This window comes from Cebus imitator, unplaced genomic scaffold (assembly GCF_001604975.1).
Source record: "Cebus imitator isolate Cc_AM_T3 unplaced genomic scaffold, Cebus_imitator-1.0 Scaffold477, whole genome shotgun sequence".
Taxonomy (NCBI): Eukaryota; Metazoa; Chordata; class Mammalia; order Primates; family Cebidae; genus Cebus; species Cebus imitator.
Genome location: NW_016107792.1, coordinates 795,765 through 815,665, shown reverse-complemented (window position 1 = coordinate 815,665; position 19,901 = coordinate 795,765). Strand labels below are relative to the sequence as shown.

General features: G+C 33.4%; 1 protein-coding gene across 14 annotated transcripts in view; it reads left to right on the top strand.

The window, feature by feature from the left end:
* Nucleotides 1-19,901, top strand: part of KIF21A (kinesin family member 21A) — a 152,836-nt gene that overhangs the window by 91,072 nt on the left and 41,863 nt on the right. For 9 of the 14 annotated variants that reach the window (XM_017512754.1, XM_017512763.1, XM_017512762.1 and 6 more), the window contains exons 11-17: nt 3,218-3,421; nt 8,690-8,728; nt 13,065-13,155; nt 13,579-13,696; nt 14,113-14,301; nt 14,839-15,038; nt 16,913-17,020. In XM_017512754.1, coding sequence (XP_017368243.1) covers nt 3,218-3,421; nt 8,690-8,728; nt 13,065-13,155; nt 13,579-13,696; nt 14,113-14,301; nt 14,839-15,038; nt 16,913-17,020 — 949 coding nt within the window. The remainder of the gene's footprint in view (nt 1-3,217; nt 3,422-8,689; nt 8,729-13,064; nt 13,156-13,578; nt 13,697-14,112; nt 14,302-14,838; nt 15,039-16,912; nt 17,021-19,901) is intronic. The other 5 variants (XM_017512759.1, XM_037732875.1, XM_017512764.1 and 2 more) reach the window with 1 other exon arrangement.

Genomic DNA, 19,901 nt, shown 5'->3' with positions numbered 1-19,901 from the left:
GTACACTTCCCCTCATATCTCATTCCTTAGTCTCCTATTAAATGAAATGTGGGAAGTAGCAAGTGAGTGGCTGAGGTGTGAGGCTATTGGGCCCCACAGGGTCTTGGGGTGTCCCTTATGCTATGCTGAGGGGCAGGATCTAAGAAGTAAAAAGACAGGACACTGAAGAACTGGTGAAGAGCAGCTGGACTTGGGGGGCCATATAACCTATGAGCAGAGATCACTGGGGGTCCCGAATGCCCAGAAGCAACTGTATTTATTAGGTACAAGCAGGTGGCAGGGTTGTAAGTGAGGTCATCATCTATAGGCTTAGTAACAGGGGATACATAATCATGTGAGTCACAAGCAAGGGGGTCACCCTATTATGTCACCTGGGCAGAGAGGTAGGCCGTGCACAGTTGGGGGCTGTGCCTTGCGCAGTAGTAAAGGGTCGTGTACAGAAAAGGAGTTCACCCCCATTAGATCACCGAGGCAAGGAGGTGGGCAATGTGCAACAGGTGTCGTGCGCAACATTTCTTATCTAGGGGCTGGAGACTTCAAAGGATTTCTAATAGAAGGATACTGTAAGCCAATGCAGTGTGAGCTGACAGACTTGTGCTCTTTTCTTAAGATATTTATGGGATGATGATTTGAGCTAGCACAGAAGCGAGAAGAGACTGTCAGGGTGTACAGCTGCCATGACTGGTCACACCAGAGGGGTTCTTCTGCCTCAGTTATTTCCAGGATCTCAGGCCTGAGGCCTACTTTCCACAGGAACTGGATGCAAGGTACTACAACTCCTTCATCAGGAGGAGAGGCTCTTGCTCCAAGCCTGTCGTATAGTGTCTGCCCTTTCAGGCAGGGATGCCACTGCCTGGGTCTTTGGTTTTTGTCCTGGTCTGGCTGTTTTCCCATGTACTGGTTCTGTTCTGTGACAGAACCAGTACATGGGAAAACATGTACTGCTTTAGGCATTCCTCCTACTACAAAGTACTATATGGTTACATAGAAGGATTATATAAATCAGCACTAAGTGTGTCAGTACAGCTCCGACTACAATACCTATATGATTATATAGAAAGATTATATAGAACTAAGTATGTTAGATATAAGTATTAAGTATGATTATATAAGCTAGATATATGTAAGCAGTAAGTTATACTTCAGGCACTAATTCTATAAACTAATATATGATTATATGTAAAGGATTATATTTAAAAAATAGCTGGGTAATAACACTATAAGATATTCTTCAGGCACTAATTATGCCTGGGGTCTGGACAGTTCTCCTTCAGTGCCCATGGTGGGGTGTTACCCACATGAGGGAACAGGTAGAGAGAGAGAGAAAGAGATGGGGAAAGAGAGAAACGTTTTCCCTGTAGCCCATACGAAAAGCAGATTCTGTTAATGTACCCTGGAGTTGGTAGAGGTAATCCCTAAAAGACCTTCATCAGCACTAGGATCAAAGAAGCATTAGATATGCCCTACCAAATGCAGACTTTTAACATTAGGTAGAAATGCAAATTTTTAAATAAAATACCCACATTATTTATTACATAATAATAAAAAAGCCAATTAGAATACAGATCATTATTGTTAGCTGATTTATTATATTTTATTCATTCTTAGCATTCATTATTATGTACCCAGGCTTTGTAATAGAAATTAAAAATATAGAAAAATGTAATATGTTGTTTGCACTTTTGTATTGTTTGATAATCATGAATTTTAACTTTGAGTTTTTCACAAATTTTCTCTGAAACAATTTTGAGATCATTTAATGAACCTAGAAGTTTGTTCACAGCTATTTAACCATCTAAAAACACTGTAATTGTTCTACTCACATATGACATCACATTTATAATAAAACAATTTCATTAAAGAATGTGTTGGACTGGGTGGAGTGGCTCATGCCTGTAATCCCAACACTGGGAGGCTGAGGTGGGAGGATCACTTGTATCTGAGAGCTTGAGACCAGCCTGGGCAGCATAGTGAGACCCCGTCTGTCTCAAGCTATTTCAAGAGTAGAATGAATAATTTTTGTAGGCAATGAAAAAGCACTGAGCTGACTATGCCTTCCAGAGCTTAGTGGTTGCAAATAATCTATCATCTTTCCCTGAAATATTTGAACATATGGCAAAGTTGCTTAGTAATATAGTGCTGACAAGAGAGATAGCTTGTATTTTCTCCTTATTTTTCTGTCTCAATCACTGTTGTGCCAAACTAACCTTGAAAATCTATTATATGTAAGTAAATACTTGTATTTTCGATGGTTTAAATCAAATGGAAATAAGGGAATTGGTCTAGAGGACTCTCTGAATCCTTTTAGTCTCAAGAGTCTAGGCTCTTTTAGGATTTCGTTTGGTGTCTTCACATGTTACGATCAGTGTGTATATTATTCTCCTGTCATTATTAGGACTGACTGAGCAATCAAAAGAATTTTTTCAATTATCAAACTCAAGTTTCCTTGGAGATACCGTCTTTTCCCACACTATATTCAGGAGCCAGATGCCTGTCAGCCAGTTTGGGGCAAATTTGACAAATTATTCCTTGCAAAGTTTTGGAAATGCTATTATTGTGTGATGAATGAAGAACTGAAACTAAGGGGAGCATGATGCTTGTGTATTTTTTAAGTTTAAATAATGGTTTTACAAAGCAAGGACAACTGATGCCCACTGGGCAGAGCTCAAGTAACCTAATTAACACTAGCTTCAGAATATGTGGAATTCTTTTGAGTACTAAAATTATGATTGTAATTTTATAATTATTCAATCAGGAAATTTGAAAAATTTCTTAAACTTTGATGCTTGTCAGCATTAGTTTATAATTATTTTTATTATTTTGTGAGGATTTTATTTATTCTAAAAATTCTTATCTTATCTAGCCATGTTGAAATGCATTTTGGAAAACGTTTTAGCCTGTAGACTAACTCATTTAAAATGTTCCTTCCTTATTGCTAGAGCAGTCAGATTCATAGAGACAGAAAGTAGAATGGTGGACGCCAGCAGGTGAAGTAGAGGGGCTATGGAGAAGCTAATGTTCAATAGGTATAGAGTCTCAGTATGGGAAGATGAAAAATTTCTGGAGATGGATGGTGGCGACAGTTGCAGAACAGCGTAGATTTGCTAAATGCTGCAGAGCTATACACTTAGGAAATGGTAGTGTGGTTCACTTTACATTGTGTATTTCTATCCACAGAGAAAAATGCTCCATATTTAAATATATTTTTATTTGTTAGGGCAAAATTATTAGAAAGTGAAGCAGTAAATGAGAACCTTCGAAAAAACTTGACAAGAGCCACAGCAAGAGCACCGTATTTCAGCGGATCATCAACTTTCTCTCCTACTATACTATCCTCAGACAAAGAAACTATTGAAATTATAGACCTAGCAAAGAAAGATTTAGAGAAGTTGAAAAGAAAAGAAAAGAGGAAGAAAAAAAGGTAGGATTATAAAATCACTGCTATATGAATCTCTATTTCTTTTTCAGGGTATTTTAATTTGCAATTATAAAGAGCATACATAGTCTCATGAGTATGTTAGCATATGAAATAAATCACTATGTTAGCTGAAATTACAAGTATATACTTTTTAATGGTTTATCTCTACTTATATGTAAGAAAAATAAATTTAATTATAATATGATAATGAATATTATTTAGACTATGACAATATAAAATTACTGTTAAAATTATTTTATTTCTTAAATAGCTGCTTTTGCATTCCATTCATTTTGCTTTTCGGCAAGGCTTGCTATCCCATTACAACTCAGTGTTTTCATTTTTTCCCCATTTCTTAATGCAATTAAGTAGTCTCATGGATATTTTCATCCCTGTCTAGATTAGTTTAACTAAAGGCTAAACTAATCCATCAGAATGTCATTTAATGTCATTTGGTCTTTTAAATAGTTTCTGCAGGGCTTCTGATTTGATTATATAAAATTATTTTTGCTATTTCAGGCTTTTTGAATTTTCCAACAAGGAGTTACTCAGCTTTTCACCACTGTTTTAGGCTTTCTCTTCCTTGCATCCTGATACTATGTCCCCCTGAAATCAACTGGGTGCGAGGCAGAGGAAGAAAGTGAAAATTTGACCACTTGTAATGTGTAAGTGGTTAAATACTCATAAATTCTTTACATGTTTACACATTGATTCAATGGTGCAGTCAAATTACTTATGGAGACTATATTTTGACCATGCCAGTCAAATTAAATTTAAACATTTTTGGCTAGATATTCAAAAGGAAGCAAAGTCATCTTATTTGCCATGTGATTTGTTACAGGAGGAATGCTTTGTAGAATTGTTGTAGACATTTAGCCTACGTGCTGCTTTGTTCAGTTTATTTAGAAATGTATTTAGGCAGCCAGGCATTTCTTCCTGGAACACCCAGTTGATCAAAGTCATTGGAAGTTTAAACTCTTCAAATTAACTCTGCTTTCTGTTCTTGAGTTTAAAAAGAATAATTAAAACAAGGAATTACACGTTATGGTTAGGAGGCATTGCAATATTGAAATTGCATTCTTGAGATATTAATATCTTAGATGTTTTTCATGGATCATTGGTTATGGCAGCATTAAGAAATGTATAATGATTAGCTCTCCCCTTATGGAGGGCGATTAAAACTGAAATAATGATCATAGGATTATTGAAACTAATGTTACCCAACTTACTGCTTGAATTAACAGGAGACTTGCACATGACTTGTCACTTACTTGTAAAATCCACTCTGTAGTTGGTTAAAATGCCAAATGGCATGACTTGTTTTTAAAGGTCTAGGTCATTTGTATTCATGATTAAGTAAGTATAAGCAAAGGTTATTTTTTAAGGTCACAACTGATCCCGCTCTTTCCTTTTGAAGTGAATTTAGAGATATTTCCTTAATCACCTGTTGAATATGACTAATGAAAAATAAATAAAGATCCCAATGGAAATCTCGGCTATTTTTGACATTTTAATAGTGATTGTGACTAATTCAGTGATTATGGTAGTTGTAATAATTATTACAATAAAATTAATAGTAGATGTTAATAGTAATAAGAACTCACCAAACAACTGGATTTAAACATAAAAACCTAAGTGAAGAAAATTTATTTCCTAACAAAAAGACACTTAATTAGAGATAAAATATTTGTGAGCAAGCCAGATAAGAAATGAATGATAGCTTAGAATGAGAAAAACAAACTAATACTTTCTAAAAATTAATACACCTATAGGGTACTATATGAAAACATTTTTAAGAGCATTTTCACATATGCTATAGTGTACCTTTGTACACTGACACCTATATAATTTGTGAACCTAAAAAAATTTTTCTTGTGCATGATACAGCATAACTATAAACATTTTAAAGAGCCAACTTATAAATTGTTATTGCTACATATAAAAAATTATAACATTTAATAGAATATGTCTTACCCTTGGATTAAAAAATGAAAACCCATTCTGTTTTACTCAGTTTGATAAAGTATTTTGTTCATCATACTTCGATCCCAATAACTTTCAACTGTATACAATAGCAATTTCTATTTTTAAAACGTAGGTAAGCCCTCAGTTAGCCAACAGATTCCCTACTAGTTGGAAAAACAAAACAAATATACAATAAACCTAGAGTTCCACAAATGTTCAGGATAGCAGCTTTACTAAAGTTAGTGCTCAGTCTTCTGCAGGAGCTTCTTGGAACTGATAGTCCTGTTTGGATGCATTGATTCTGGTTGAGTTGCATTCCATGCTTCATGTTTATCTATTTTATTTGTCAGAGAGGGCATTGCAAAATGTGGGTCTGCCTCAACCTTACACACACAGGACATTCAATTAAAAATCAATTGTTTGAAACTTTGGACTAATTTTCTTCTAGTAAGTGTTATAAATACATGGTGTCCAGATTTCCCAGCTCACTCACATGAAATGACTTCTGCCCATTTTATAGTATGGTAAGAATAATTCAAAATGGAGCAAGAAAAGGCAAGAAAGGGGAAAGAACTTTCTTTTCCTCTTATGGGTGTAGGCCAATCGTTGGGGGAAAAATAGGAATTTCTGCTTTAGCCATTCGTTCTTACTGACCATCCTATGTCCCCATGCTACCTTGATCCATTCCTCCCTTATATGGGCCAGTTCTCATGTAATTCTGCCCTACCCTGAAGTGTTCCCAGTTTCAAAATTATCTGCTTTATTCTCTGATCTCCTTAAATTCAAACTCAGGAGCAAAGCCATTTGACTAAAGGAATTCATACCAGTGGAAATGACTGAAAACCAGTAAACTTCCTTTTTAGGGTTGTTTGGAATTTTGAAAGAGGATACATTAATCCATACAACAAAATATGTTAGGCAGCATAATCGAATGAAAAAAAGATAGAGTAGGAAAGATTTTTTTTTTAACCTTCCTGTGTTCGTGAGTTTCTAAAATCTATCTGGGACTTGCTTGACGTTTGGATTCAGTTCTTCTAAGCCGTCCTGGCTTTCATAGCTGCCTCCTTTCTTTGTCACTGAATTCACAAATTCTTTGGAAGCTCTGTGTCTTTTAATGTGTTGTTGTGTGTTGTAGATTTTTGGTTGCAGTGGCTACAGGGCCTCTGACAATGTAAGAGTTGATAGGAAGAGTGGTAACTAGATCATTTTTATGTCAGAAGCTGCATTTGTGTTTAAGAAGGTTACCACAAATGCTGTTTGAAAGTTTCACCTTCTGTATCAAAGTCTTTATCAGAATTATAACTAATAGCTAATATATGAGGTTTTAAGGTTTGCTCTTCTACCTTTTTATGCTTATTTTCTGTTGAGCTGTAGAATAATCCAGAGGTCTAGATAGTAAGAAAATAAGGAAGTTTCAAAGATTATGGATGTCTTATTGACCAGGTTATCATCCTCTTAATAATTGAATAAACTATGTTGCATATCTTTCAGTTATACAAATGTTAGAATGGTTGGCAAAAATTGCCATTCTTTCTCTTTAACTGTAGAAGAAGCATTGTGGGAACTAAGTGAAGTAAAAACTGATCTCCTTTAAGTTATGGAGAGGTGTTAGATTATTAGTTTATTTCTCTGTCCCTTCATTGTCTTTTTGAACTATTGATTGTAATGGTTTTTAAAAAGGCAATTTAGGAGGCATCTAAAGTTTATGTACTTGCTAGCTCTTATCAGCTATATATTTTAATATAGCTTTCTTGTACAAACTAACAAAAGTATATATATTGAAAATAGAAAATCTGGGTTCTTCATGAGGGAACCACATCCTCTGAGCCATTGTAGTTCATTATCATTAGTATAGGCCTAGAGTACAGATAAAAGTTTTTAGCATTTTTTTGTGCATATGGATGAGGAAAATTTACCATTCGCACATTAAATCCCATATTTTTGGATATCTAGCTTTAAATGACTTGTAATATAAAAAACTTCGCTCATCAATCAGACTGCACGGATTTGCATTTAGTGGTGTTGGGTTGAAACTCTAGAAACACACTGATTTCTTAGGCAGTGGCTTTACTTTCCTTTTTCTAATCACTATACTGGACCATTTGATAACTGGTATATATTACTTAGTAGACAATTTCTCAGAAAGATTGCTAGTCTCGTCTTAAAATGGTGCTATATAAGTTGATGTGAAAATAATCACAGACTAATAAATAAGAATCACATGGGAGCATATATGTTATGAAACTAAAATGAAAAACTGGCTTGATGAAATAACTCATACCTCTGATTCAGTCTCTTCATTCCAAAATATTGATGATTCTGGAAAATATTTTTGGAATTCTGGGCAGAAGTGTGCTATCTCAGAATTGCCATATACTTAGAGCCTAGCACATCTATCTTTTTGTCTACATGACAGATATTGGTATACAGTACATTCCATTACGTAAAGATCCCTAAGTTTTAATATTGAATATTCTTTTTTTTTTGAAACCCTTTACACATAGTATTTCTTATATTTTTTTTGTTAAAAAACGTTCTTACTAATGGAAAGTACTACATTTATCCCCACCTCTTTTTTTTTGCCACTATTGCCTTACAGATACGCCCTTTCAGTAGTTTATAATACTTAGTAAACTCTTTAATCCTAATATAAAATTTTATTTTCAATTAATAAAATTACAGCTTTTCACAGATGTCATAACAACCATATTCATTTGCCTGCAATACCATTTCATGTATAACTTTGAAATCAGATTTTTTTTAGATTTAGTGTTATTCATACATAGTATATTAAAACAGAAAGTATGTTTTTAAAAGTAGTATCCTAGTATGTAGTATTAGCGGTATTTTCATATTATAGTATAAAGGCATTACTTTGTGAAATTCTTTTAATGATGCCATTGAAAGTTCTTCTGTAAAGGTTTAAAAGAAAGAGAACATTATTGAAAGTGATCTTTTTTAGGGGGAAGCTGAGTAAATTGATCAGACTAAGATAATAATGGCATCAAATCATGCCTGATCCTTGTGACTTTTATAAATTGAAACTATACATTTTGCTGCTGCATAATTTCAACTGATAGTCTACTCTTCTTAGATATAATGCTGCTTGATTTTCTACTTACTTTTTATTCATACAAATGTATTGCCTTTTTACTGTGTATTGTCCTTTGATGATATCTTTTAAAATTTATTTTAAAGTCTCCAAGCTCATGTATCATTTTTACCTTCTTATCACTTTCGCTTTTTACTGTCTGGTTTGTCCTTCATTGGCTTGGCCTTCCAATACTGTGCCTCGTGATTTTGAAGGCTACAGAAACTTGAGGAAAGCAATCGAGAAGAAAGAAGGTTGGAATATTTCCCAGGTTTTTTATTAAAATGTCATTTAAATACTTAGTTGCCATTCACAAGGAAATGTGTTATAGAATTATAGATTGTTTCACACTAGATAAGCTGGGGTGCTCCTAAAAGTAATGATGATTTTATAAAAATAACAAGAACACTGTAATACATTTTTAAGAAAATGCTTTTTAACAATCAAATTTTCACTAGATACTTGAATTAAAATTCAGGCTGTTTCATGTGATTACAGAACTAACTGATGATTATGATGATTTACCTTTTGTAGGATAAAAATAACCCTAAAACCTCCACCATTTGATTTACTTAAAAAAAGAAAAAAATGACAGTAATTCTTTGTCTTATAGAAACTTGTTAGCAGAGCAGAAAATGACATTTTGTTGTAGCACATGCTTAGCAATGGGTGGGCCTCTGTCTCTCTTCTTTATTTGGTATAATCTTTACTGGAAAAACAAAAACATTAAAATGACAACAAACAAAAGGAAACTGTGGTCTTATCACAAGTAAGATTTATAAGACATTACTAAGGTTGAAATAGAAAAGCAATTTTTGCTTTTAAAAATGTATTAAAGTGGACATCAAAAAGACGATATTTGCTTTTTTTCATTTGAAACTCGAGCAAAATTTAGAATTATATTCTTGATCTCTCTAAAAAATTTACATTTTACTGATTCAGAATTGTAATTATTTAACCAAGGATCAAGTGGTATTTTCTGTCTTTTCGCAACTTTTCTTCATAGATTTTCCTAAACAAGTCTCCAAATTACATAGTCAAATGATTAAGAAAATATATTAGTTTCAAGGTATTATTTAACTATATTGGAATACCTACTTTAGAAATTCATCTTTTACTTAAAAATAAGAACTAGAGCACTTACACTATGCAATTAGTTAAATGAATATCTTACTTTAAATATCCTAAAGCTTAAAATTTATTTCTTTAAATTATTTTATAATTTACATTTTATAATTATATTTAGTATGTTATATAGTATTCTAAAGTTTTTATACTTATATGCCATAAGTCCATAGGTTCTCTAAAATATTCTATACTTAGGCTATAATTTTAATTTTGTATACGTCACACTATAACTCACCTAAGCAATACTTATTTAGGACAAGCTGTTTATTGATGAAATTAAATTAAGACACTACAATTGTGAAATTTCTTCTATTCTGAAAGGTCAAAATAAGATGCATCATTAAAGTTGTGTTTGGAAGCATTTAATCACCATAGAATATTCAAGTCCTTTAAATGTAGTCAGTGAAAGGAGTTTACTTCCAACTTTATATGATCCCTGAAGGATAGCAAAAGCAGAGCGGTTTGGTCGTTACAGAATAACTTCTCAAACATATACAGATCTCATAGGAATTTTGATAAAATGCAGATTCTGGTTCAGTAGGGCTGAGGTGGAGCCTGAGATTATGTGTAAGCAATAAGCTCCTAGGTGATGCAGATACTTCCAGTTTGTGAGCTGAACTTTGAGATGGTCTGGGAGTCAGGATAACTGGTTTTAGTCCTCTTGAGGGTATTAATTTCTCCAGGCCACAGTTCCCTTTTTGTTTGTCAAATGAATTGGCTAATTGCTAATGTTCCTTATAGCTCCCAAGATTCTGATTCTATATAAAGCACAAATTTAAATATCTTCCATTGCTACTTAGATACTTTTTTTAGGTATCAATTTGCCTCAGTTTACTAAGGAAAACTTGAAATATTTGCGAGATAAAAATTATAACTATCAACTTGTATTTTAAAAGCTTAAGCCTTTAAATTAATAATGTAAAGTTATAACTGCTGATTTTTCTGCATCAGAAGTGGCATGAATGACTTATATGAGTTAATGTAGACGTGAAAGATAGCATTTGTTTAACTGGATGTGACTTGGAGTGGGGAGTAGAAGGATATGTTGAGTCAAGTGTTTGGAATAAGGTGGTTGTATGGCTGTAAACTGAAGTAAAATGTGATTTGGTTGGAACTTGAAGTAATGCAAGAATGGACAATAATGAAAACTGTGTTTTGTAGCAGTCACAGTTGAGAAATGGAGACTACACAGGGGAGGGAATTGCGAGACCTGCTAGGGAGACATCTCCCTAACAAATTGTCTTTTCCTAGCCCTGCGCCTTAGACCTAAACCTCAAGTATAGCACTGTTCAAGTACATGCTGCTGGCCTTTTAATTTATGATTGGATGAAGGGGGAATTTCTTTCTAGATTTTCAGCTTGAACTGCCTGATGGTGGAAAATCAGCAGTCTTAGTATATCATAAGCAACCTAAGAGAGGCATTAAGTATATCACATAAAATTATTTCTTGTTTATCATAAAAGTTATTTCTAGGTGGTTCCTAGTTTTCTTCAAGCTCATTTTTCTCCATCCAAATTATTTAACAACACTCATGGAACCCTGTTACGTTTTACTTCATTCATTTCCAATTAAGACTGTTGTATTAGTACTCCTACTTATATTTCCTTCTCTCTCCATATATGTGCTGTCTCCCATGCATCTTTATGCGTCTTTCAAAGCGTACCCTTCTGCTCCAACCGAGCTAGTGCATGAGACACATAGGCATGTTCAAACAGGTGTTCATGCATAGTCACAGGGATTGATTTATTTAACAAACATTTACTACACAGTTATTATGTGCCAGGCCCTGGATACAGGGATGTAATGTGTAGGCAAACAGACAGGATCTCTTTCCTTAGGAAGTTTACTGCCTAGTGAGAAATACAGACACTAAATAAATAATAAAATAAACATAAATGGCAAACTCTGAAAAGTGCTTACAAGAGAAAAGTTTTATATTCATAGTGCACTAAATACAAAAATAATCCCTGAAAATAGAAACCTAATCATTAAAGTTATAGTTATAAAAGGATCTAAATGAGATTAAGATTTTAGCCTAGAAGCTAAAAATAAATCCATGTGTTAGGGAAATTATTGAATATAGAAGAATATATGAAAAAATGACAGCTGTTATTAAGCTATTCTGATAAAGTTTTTAAGTTTTTTCTAGAAGAATTTTACTTGAAGAATAATTTTACTTGAATTTTTTGAGATTTGTTTATTTATTTATTCATTCATTCATTTATTTTTTGAGACAGAGTCTTGCTCTGTCACCAGGCTGGAGTATAGTAGAATGATCTCGGCTCAGTGCTACCTGTGCCTCCTGGGTTCAAGTGATTCTACTGCCTGGGCCTCCTGAGTAGCTGCGATTACAAACACTTCCCACCACGCCCGGCTACTTTTTGTATTTTTAGTAGAGACAGGGTTTTACTATATTGGCCAGGCTGGTCTAGAATGGCTGACCTTGTCATCTGCCCGCCTTGGCCTCCTAAAGTGCTTTTTAATGATTTAAAAATGCTACTATAGCAAAAAAGGAAATAGTTCACATGCAGATTTATTTAAAGTCAACTTTCTTAATATTTTTTAGCTTAATTTAATATGTGAGTCTAGTGATCAGTAGTATAATTTTTGTGCATAGTTGATTGCTAAGCCCACAAAGAATTAGTTATTTGGGTGTACAGAACTTCTGTCTTTTCCTCAGGGCCACCAGGGCTGAATTAATTTAACTATAATAATTCCCTGACATCAGTATGTAATTATGGCTGTAGGTACTAGGTAACTGAAGAAGAGAGCTTCCAGTTATAAGGTGAATCTTATGGCAGATCCTGGGGTTTTCTATTCAATCAAAGGACAGCCTGAACTTCAGTTTTTGGTATGCAAAGACCCATTGTGTGAGAATATAATGAGAAATGGTCTTTTGCTGTATGGACTGCCTAGGAAAAAAGAGCCTGTGCCAGTACCTGAAGAAGACCTGAACGCAATGATGGCATAGCTAGCATAGACAAGTTTACTATGGGCAGATTGAATCTGGATCTTTAAATTTACTCTTAAATGTATTAGGACATCAATAAAAATGTAGTTTTAAAAATATCTTTGTATTTATATGAGAAGATTTTGGATTCAGATGAGAAAACAAAAATGTTTGATTGCTTTTGAATTTAAGGCGCCTTACATTCTAGTTGATTGGCTGCTACTGTGACTAGTTCTTAGGGTTGTATAGGTCTCATGCTTTAGGACATAATCTATTCCTCAGTGTTTTCTGAAAATAAGCTTTTCTCCAAAGATATACATCATTATACTATTTATTGATTGGCAATTTCCATTTTTCTCCAAAGCATCAGATAGAATAGTTTTGCTCACTTAAGTGACCAACATTTAAAGTTTGTTTTCACAAATCATTGATGGCTTTTAAAAACCTGAGAGAAGCAAATTAATAATTTTCTTTTCTACTTTAACTCTATACCCTTATGTTCCTTTTTATAGTGTGGCTAGTAAAGAGGATAATACAGACACTGACCAAGAGAAGAAAGAAGAAAAGGGTGTTTCAGAAAGAGAAAACAATGAATTAGAAGTGGTAAGTATGAAAGAATGAACTTGTCAGTTTTAGTAACCAAATTTGATTGTTCTTGGTTGTTGATAACATACTAACTTATATGTAGAAAAGTGAACTGCTTATGATGCATCCTGTTCAGTCTATTTCTTTGAAGGTGTTTCTTCAGAAATATGTGCTGTAAAATATTGGCAACTCTCAATCTTGTGTATTGTGAAAGCATTGTTTTTGTGGGGCAGGAGTAGAATACTATGAGAGATGACATACTTTTTGGTTTAAGACAAAATTATTATGTAATAATCTTAATATCTTGTAAGGATTTTTTTATACTGATGAAAAGTGAATTTTTTAATGTTTCTGTACTTTGTACTCCAGCAGCCTCTCTCAATGAGGAAATCAGTTTGTTTTGCCAATATTGTGCTATTAATTTTCAAAATCACATTTTAGGAAGAAAGTCAAGAAGTGAGTGATCATGAAGATGAAGAAGAGGAGGAGGAGGAGGAGGAAGATGACATTGATGGGGGTGAAAGTTCTGATGAATCAGACTCTGAATCAGATGAAAAAGGTACTTGCCCTTCAATATGAGGGCAAAAATTCATTTTGGAAAGTTGTTTAAACCATGACAGAAAACTCTTAACCTTCTCTATTTCATACTTGATGAAAGCAGCTTTTGTGACTGCTGACCTACATTTTGCCTTCCAAGGCTTATGTGCTAAATGAATGAGTTACTTCCCTTATTGGATTTAGTCATTGTGTGAGTTCCATTCTTACCTAGTATAAATAGTATTTATTGTCCCTGAGCAAAATGAACACTTTTTTTCTCATTCGCCTTTTGGTTTTTGGTTTATCTAGGAAATTTTTCCAATAACTATTGAGTGAATAAAAATATCTGGTTGATGGTTTTTATGCTCTTGCTTGAAAGCTAGAATTCTGATATTTTGACCTAGTCCCAGGGTTTTTATTTTCTTCTTTTATAAACAGCCAATTACCAAGCAGACTTGGCAAACATTACTTGTGAAATTGCAATTAAGCAAAAGCTGATTGATGAACTAGAAAACAGCCAGAAAAGACTGCAGACTCTGAAAAAGCAGTATGAAGAGAAGCTAATGATGCTGCAACATAAAATTCGGGACACTCAGCTTGAAAGAGACCAGGTGCTTCAAAACTTAGGTAAGATTTATATTTAATTCAAATGAAAGTTCAAGCTAAACCTTCAAAATGGGTTTTTATCTTTTCCTTTAGAAGAAAAAAATAATAGAAGCCATATGAAACCATTTTTTGTTGTTTACTTGTTTTTGCAAATCAAAGTTTGTATCTTTTATTTAAAAGTTATATGTAGTCTGTAAATACTTTCTGGTCACATTATATGTTAATTTGTCTCATAATGTTAAATATTGTTATTTATTTTGTTTTTTTAATACCGATGTCTGCCTAGGCTATTTACTTATTTTATACAAATTTATGATTGTTTTAATGTTTTGACTTATGTTGGGGACATTTTAAAATAACATATTAATAAATAAGTTTCAGTAACCATTGAACATGGTAAGAGTAGATAATAAAAGGGAGAATGATTAAAAGACACCCTGGGCTTCTGTGATTTTGGTGTTTGGAAGTAGCTTTTCTTTTAGGATATGGGCTGTAAATCTGTGAGATAAAAACTTGTGTCTCACAAAAAACATATAAAAATATCCTCTGGTCATTTAGGCTCGGTAGAATCTTACTCAGAAGAAAAAGCTAAAAAAGTTAGGTCTGAATATGAAAAGAAACTCCAAGCCATGAATAAAGAACTGCAGAGACTTCAAGCAGCTCAGAAAGAACATGCAAGGTTGCTTAAAAATCAGTCTCAATATGAAAAGCAATTGAAGAAATTGCAGCAGGATGTGATGGAAATGAAAAAAACAAAGGTATGATTATTTTTTCCATTAACATTTGATGTTCAGTATGCTTTTGTCGCTTGGGACAAAAAATAGACAACTATTGTGGTTCTTTCCATATTTGATAACGGTAACCCAATCTTCCAAATGAAGTACTTTCCTTTGGCAATTAGAAGTTGTTTCTGATAGTCATTCCTCATCAAAGCCTTTCTTCAGAATAGATGAAAATCATTGATGGATATTTCTTCTCTTAAAACTCTTATGCAAGCTTAACAAAAGTATAAAATATTTCAAATATGTAAGAAAGCATAGATAATAACATAACAAACACTGTATCCACAATCTAGCTTAAAATATTAAACATTATAGATGTATACTAAGCCTTCTGTTATCTCTTCCTGATTATATTCCCCGTTCTCCAATAGTTAATAACTATCTTGAATTTAGGGTTTATCATTCCTATACACAGAAGAGCACTAATTTTCTTCCCCTGTCCAAAGAGAGTGTGTGAATCCTGATCTATCTGTTTTTGTTGTGGGATCAATTATTCTTTACAACTATCATGAAAGTCAATGTAATTTTCCTAAAATAGCAAATATGCAAGTGATTTGGAAATCACTTCATCACCTCCGCATGTTGTCTCACTGGAAGGCCTTCAGGAGCATTAACACACATGGAGCTGTCATCTCCTATGTTAACAATGCTTTCTTCTTAAATATCTTCTCAAGGGCTTGCCTGAGGCTGCTTTATAGTTGACTTTTTTTTTCATAAGTCTAAAATAACTATAAAAAGTACAGTATAGTAAATACATAAACCAATTGTATAGTCATTTATTATCATTATCAGGTATTTTGGACTATATGTAATTATATGTACTATACTTAATATGACTGGCAGCACAATAGGCTTGTTTATATCAGCACTACCACAAACATGTGTAATGCTTTGTACTGTGATGTAACAACATTATTACATCACTAGGCAATAGGAATTTTTTATTTTTATTTTTTTTATTTTTGAGACAGAGTCTCTCTGAAGCCCAGGCTGGAGTGCAATGGCACAATCTCGGCTCACTGCAATCTCCTCCTCTTGGGTTCAAGCAATTCTCCTGCCTCAGCCTCCTGAATAGCTGGGATTACAGGTGCCTGCCATCATGCCTGAATAATTCTTATATTTTTAGTAGAGACGAGGTTTCACCATGTTGGCCAGGCTGGCCTCAAACTCTTGACCTCAGGTGATCCACCCGCCTCGGCCTCCCAAAGTGCTAGGATTACAGGCGTGAACTGCCATGCCCAGCCTGGTAATAGGAATTTTTTAGGTTCATTATAACCTTATGAAACCACTGTCTTAAATGTGGTTCATTGTTGAGTTAAATGTTATGAGGCACATGACTGTCATTAGATTATTACGTTATAGAGTTGCTAATAACAACAGTAGCTAAAAGGTATTAGGTGCTTATTAAGTTGTTGAGAATTTAAGTGCCAGGTACTGTTAAAATGCTGTGTAGGTATTAACTTGTTGAATTCTCACAAAAATCCAATGCTGTGGAAATATTATTTCCATCTTATGGATGAGCAAACCAAAGCCTAAAGAAGTAAAGTAATTCGATTAAGGTCACACAACTACTGATAATAAGCTAAGTATCAAGATTTCAAGTTGTAGAACAACTGAACATTGAATACAAAAATATAGAACACTAAGCAATTTAATATAAATGTATTAGAAATAAAAATATATAAATCCCACAGAAGTAAGAGTTGACCATTTTAAATGTGCAGCAAAACTACGTGTTTCTATGTTAAATATTTGGAATTCTAAGAACTTTCATATATCCATATATGTGGTTGATTTAATGAATTTTGTGACAGAGTAATTTCAATAGATGTATATACCTAATTGATTAGGTTCGCCTAATGAAACAAATGAAAGAAGAACAAGAGAAAGCTAGACTGACTGAGTCTAGAAGAAACAGAGAGATTGCTCAGTTGAAAAAGGATCAACGTAAAAGAGATGTGAGTGGATTTTGACTCTCAGTTATATAAGAAAACTATACATTGAAAAAGATTGTTTAATAAATGGAAGAAAAATTTCTGGTAACCATAACTACCAATTGCTGGTTAAGGACAATAAATAAGCATACATTTTATAAAATGTAATTTATTATAGTATGGGGATTATAGTAATTCAGTATGGGTTCATAAAAACATTGTAATATTCTAAACTTTATGTGAGGCTTATTTTCCAGATTATGATATAGAAGTAAATGGTAAGAATGACTGGTTATCTCTAGGGTGAACAGGGAACTAGTTGTAGTATTATAGAAGATAGCAAGTTTAGGATGGATCTCAAGAATATTTTATCACTAGAGGTACTTAAAAATAATCTGAAAGTAATGACCAGCCCTTATTAGAAGAGGCTTTTCTAAGAACTATAAAAATTTTTGTATCCTTTGACTCAAGATTGTACTTCCATGAATTTAGATGAAGAAAATAATCTAAAATAAGGAAAAATGCCATGCATTGAAATCCTCACTTTAGGATTCTTTGTAATTGCGAAAAAAGTAAAAACAACCAAGATACCTGACAGTGGGAAGAATGGTTAAAGAAATTGTGGTCCATTCCATTTATTCATCCATTAAAAATTAGAATTTGGAAACTGTATGCCTATCTGAAAAATGATCATGCATTAAGTGTAAAGCGTGGTCATTTTTCAAAGAATTGTGTGCTTGATTACAGTGAGGGAAAATTGAAAGGATACATCTCAACATGATAATTGTAGTTGTATTAGGGTTATAAGTTATTGATGTTTTTTCTTGTTCTTTCCAAAATTTTGGCAATATGAATATTTCTTTCAGATGAAAAATTATACTTAGATTTTTTTTTCTTAAAAGAAGCAGCTAGGTGCAGTGGCTCACTCCTGTAATTCCAGCCAGCACATTGAGAGACTGAGGCAGGATTGCTTGAGCCCAGGAGTCTAGACTAGCCTGAAAAACAACATAGCAAGATTATCTCTTTGAAAACAGCAAGAAAAGAGGCCATCATTTTTTCCCCTATTATTGGTTACGTTTCAGCTGTTATTCCTTTTTACTTGCTCAACTTTTCCTAAATCCTCCCTGGAAAAATATGAGCATACAGAATGTTTTATAAAATGGAAATCAATTTTGGGTTGTAAAGAGAAAAGGGGATAGAGACAAGGGGGTAATGAGGTAGATAAGTTGATATTTTGGCCAGATGACTCTCCTATTTTGGCTATATTTATTTCCTTTTATTTCCTACTATGTCAATATATTTTAATAATCAGTGTATTTGTCACAATTAATTCCTGGGCCTTTAAAATTTTGTTTATATCAATTTGTTCCTACTAAAATCAAGTAGAAGCACATTCTAACATATTGCCTATTCTTTTTTTCCTATTTTTTTAAAGTTGAAATACAATTCATATATCCTAAAATTTACCTTTAAAAATATACAATTCATGTTTTTAGCATATTTAACAAAAGTGTGCAATGATCACCACTATTTAATTCCAGAACATTTTTATTGCTCCAGGAAGATACACTATACCCATTGGTAGTCACTCACCATTGCCCCTGGCCCCTGGCAGCCACTAACATTTGGGGTCTGTGGATATTGCATCTAAATGGAATCATACCAGATGTGGCCTTTTGTGTCTGGCTTTTTTTGTTTTTTTCTCTTTTGAGACAGAGTCTCACTCTATTACCCAGGCTGGAGTGCAATGCATGATCTCGGCTCACTCCAACCTCAGCCTCCCGGGTTCAAGCCATTCTCCTGCCTCAGCCTCCTGAGCAGCTGGGACTGCAGGCATGCACCATCATGCCTGTCCAATTTTTGTATTTTTAGTAGAGACTGGGTTGCACCATGTTGGCCAGGCTAGTCTCGAACTCCTGACCTCAAGTGATCATCCCTCCTTGGCCTCCCAAAGGGCTAGGATTGCAGATGTGAACCACTGCACCCAGCTGTGTCTGGCTTCTTTTATTTAACGCAATGTTTTCAAGGTTCAGCTATATTATAACATGTATTAGCACTTCATTTTTTTTTATGATTATATAGATAGAATACATTTTGTTTGTCCATTCATCAGTTGATAGGCATTTGGGCTCTTTCCATTTTTTGGCTATTTATTTTGTATTTAATAAAAACCTTGGGATAACAGGAATAATTTCGTTACAGTATATGCTTCTTATTTATTTATTACTAATTCATATAAGATATAGGGAGATCAATATTGAACTCTTGGGATGGACTTTTGAATCTTTCCATAACATGATGCCTATGTTCTTTTATAAAGACACAATGCTGGCTAATCACATATAAAGCTAACATTCATACTCCCTCTCTTTTTTATTTGTTGCCTTGTGTACATATTGATCTCCTTTTAAAATTGTTCCTTGTCATAATTATCTTTGAACCCTTAGAAAATTCAGAATAACATTTACATGCCATTCAAAAATATGAATGAGCTTGATATTTGATTTTTAATAGGAAGAAATTTAATATAGTAACAAGTTTCAAACTATATGATAATTTTAATTTTTGATAATCCATTTATTTAAAAATTAATTTTGCTTTTATATCAATCATTTTGGTAGGCAATTAAGATATGGCTGTGAGAAGATAAAGTCATTATCTCAAATAATTTCCATCTGATGAGACAGAATATACATAAACATAAAATGAATGATCTGTTTGACTTTGCAAACCAAGGGATTATTTCTTAAATAACATAATTTATATACTAGAAAATTTGTAGTCAACTCTAATTACTAAACTTTGCCCAAGATCACAGAATTGAATAAATGATAGAACTGGAGTTAAGATGTAAGTTCTTTCTTTTTTTTTTTTTGATATGAAGTCTGGCTGCCCTGTCATCCAG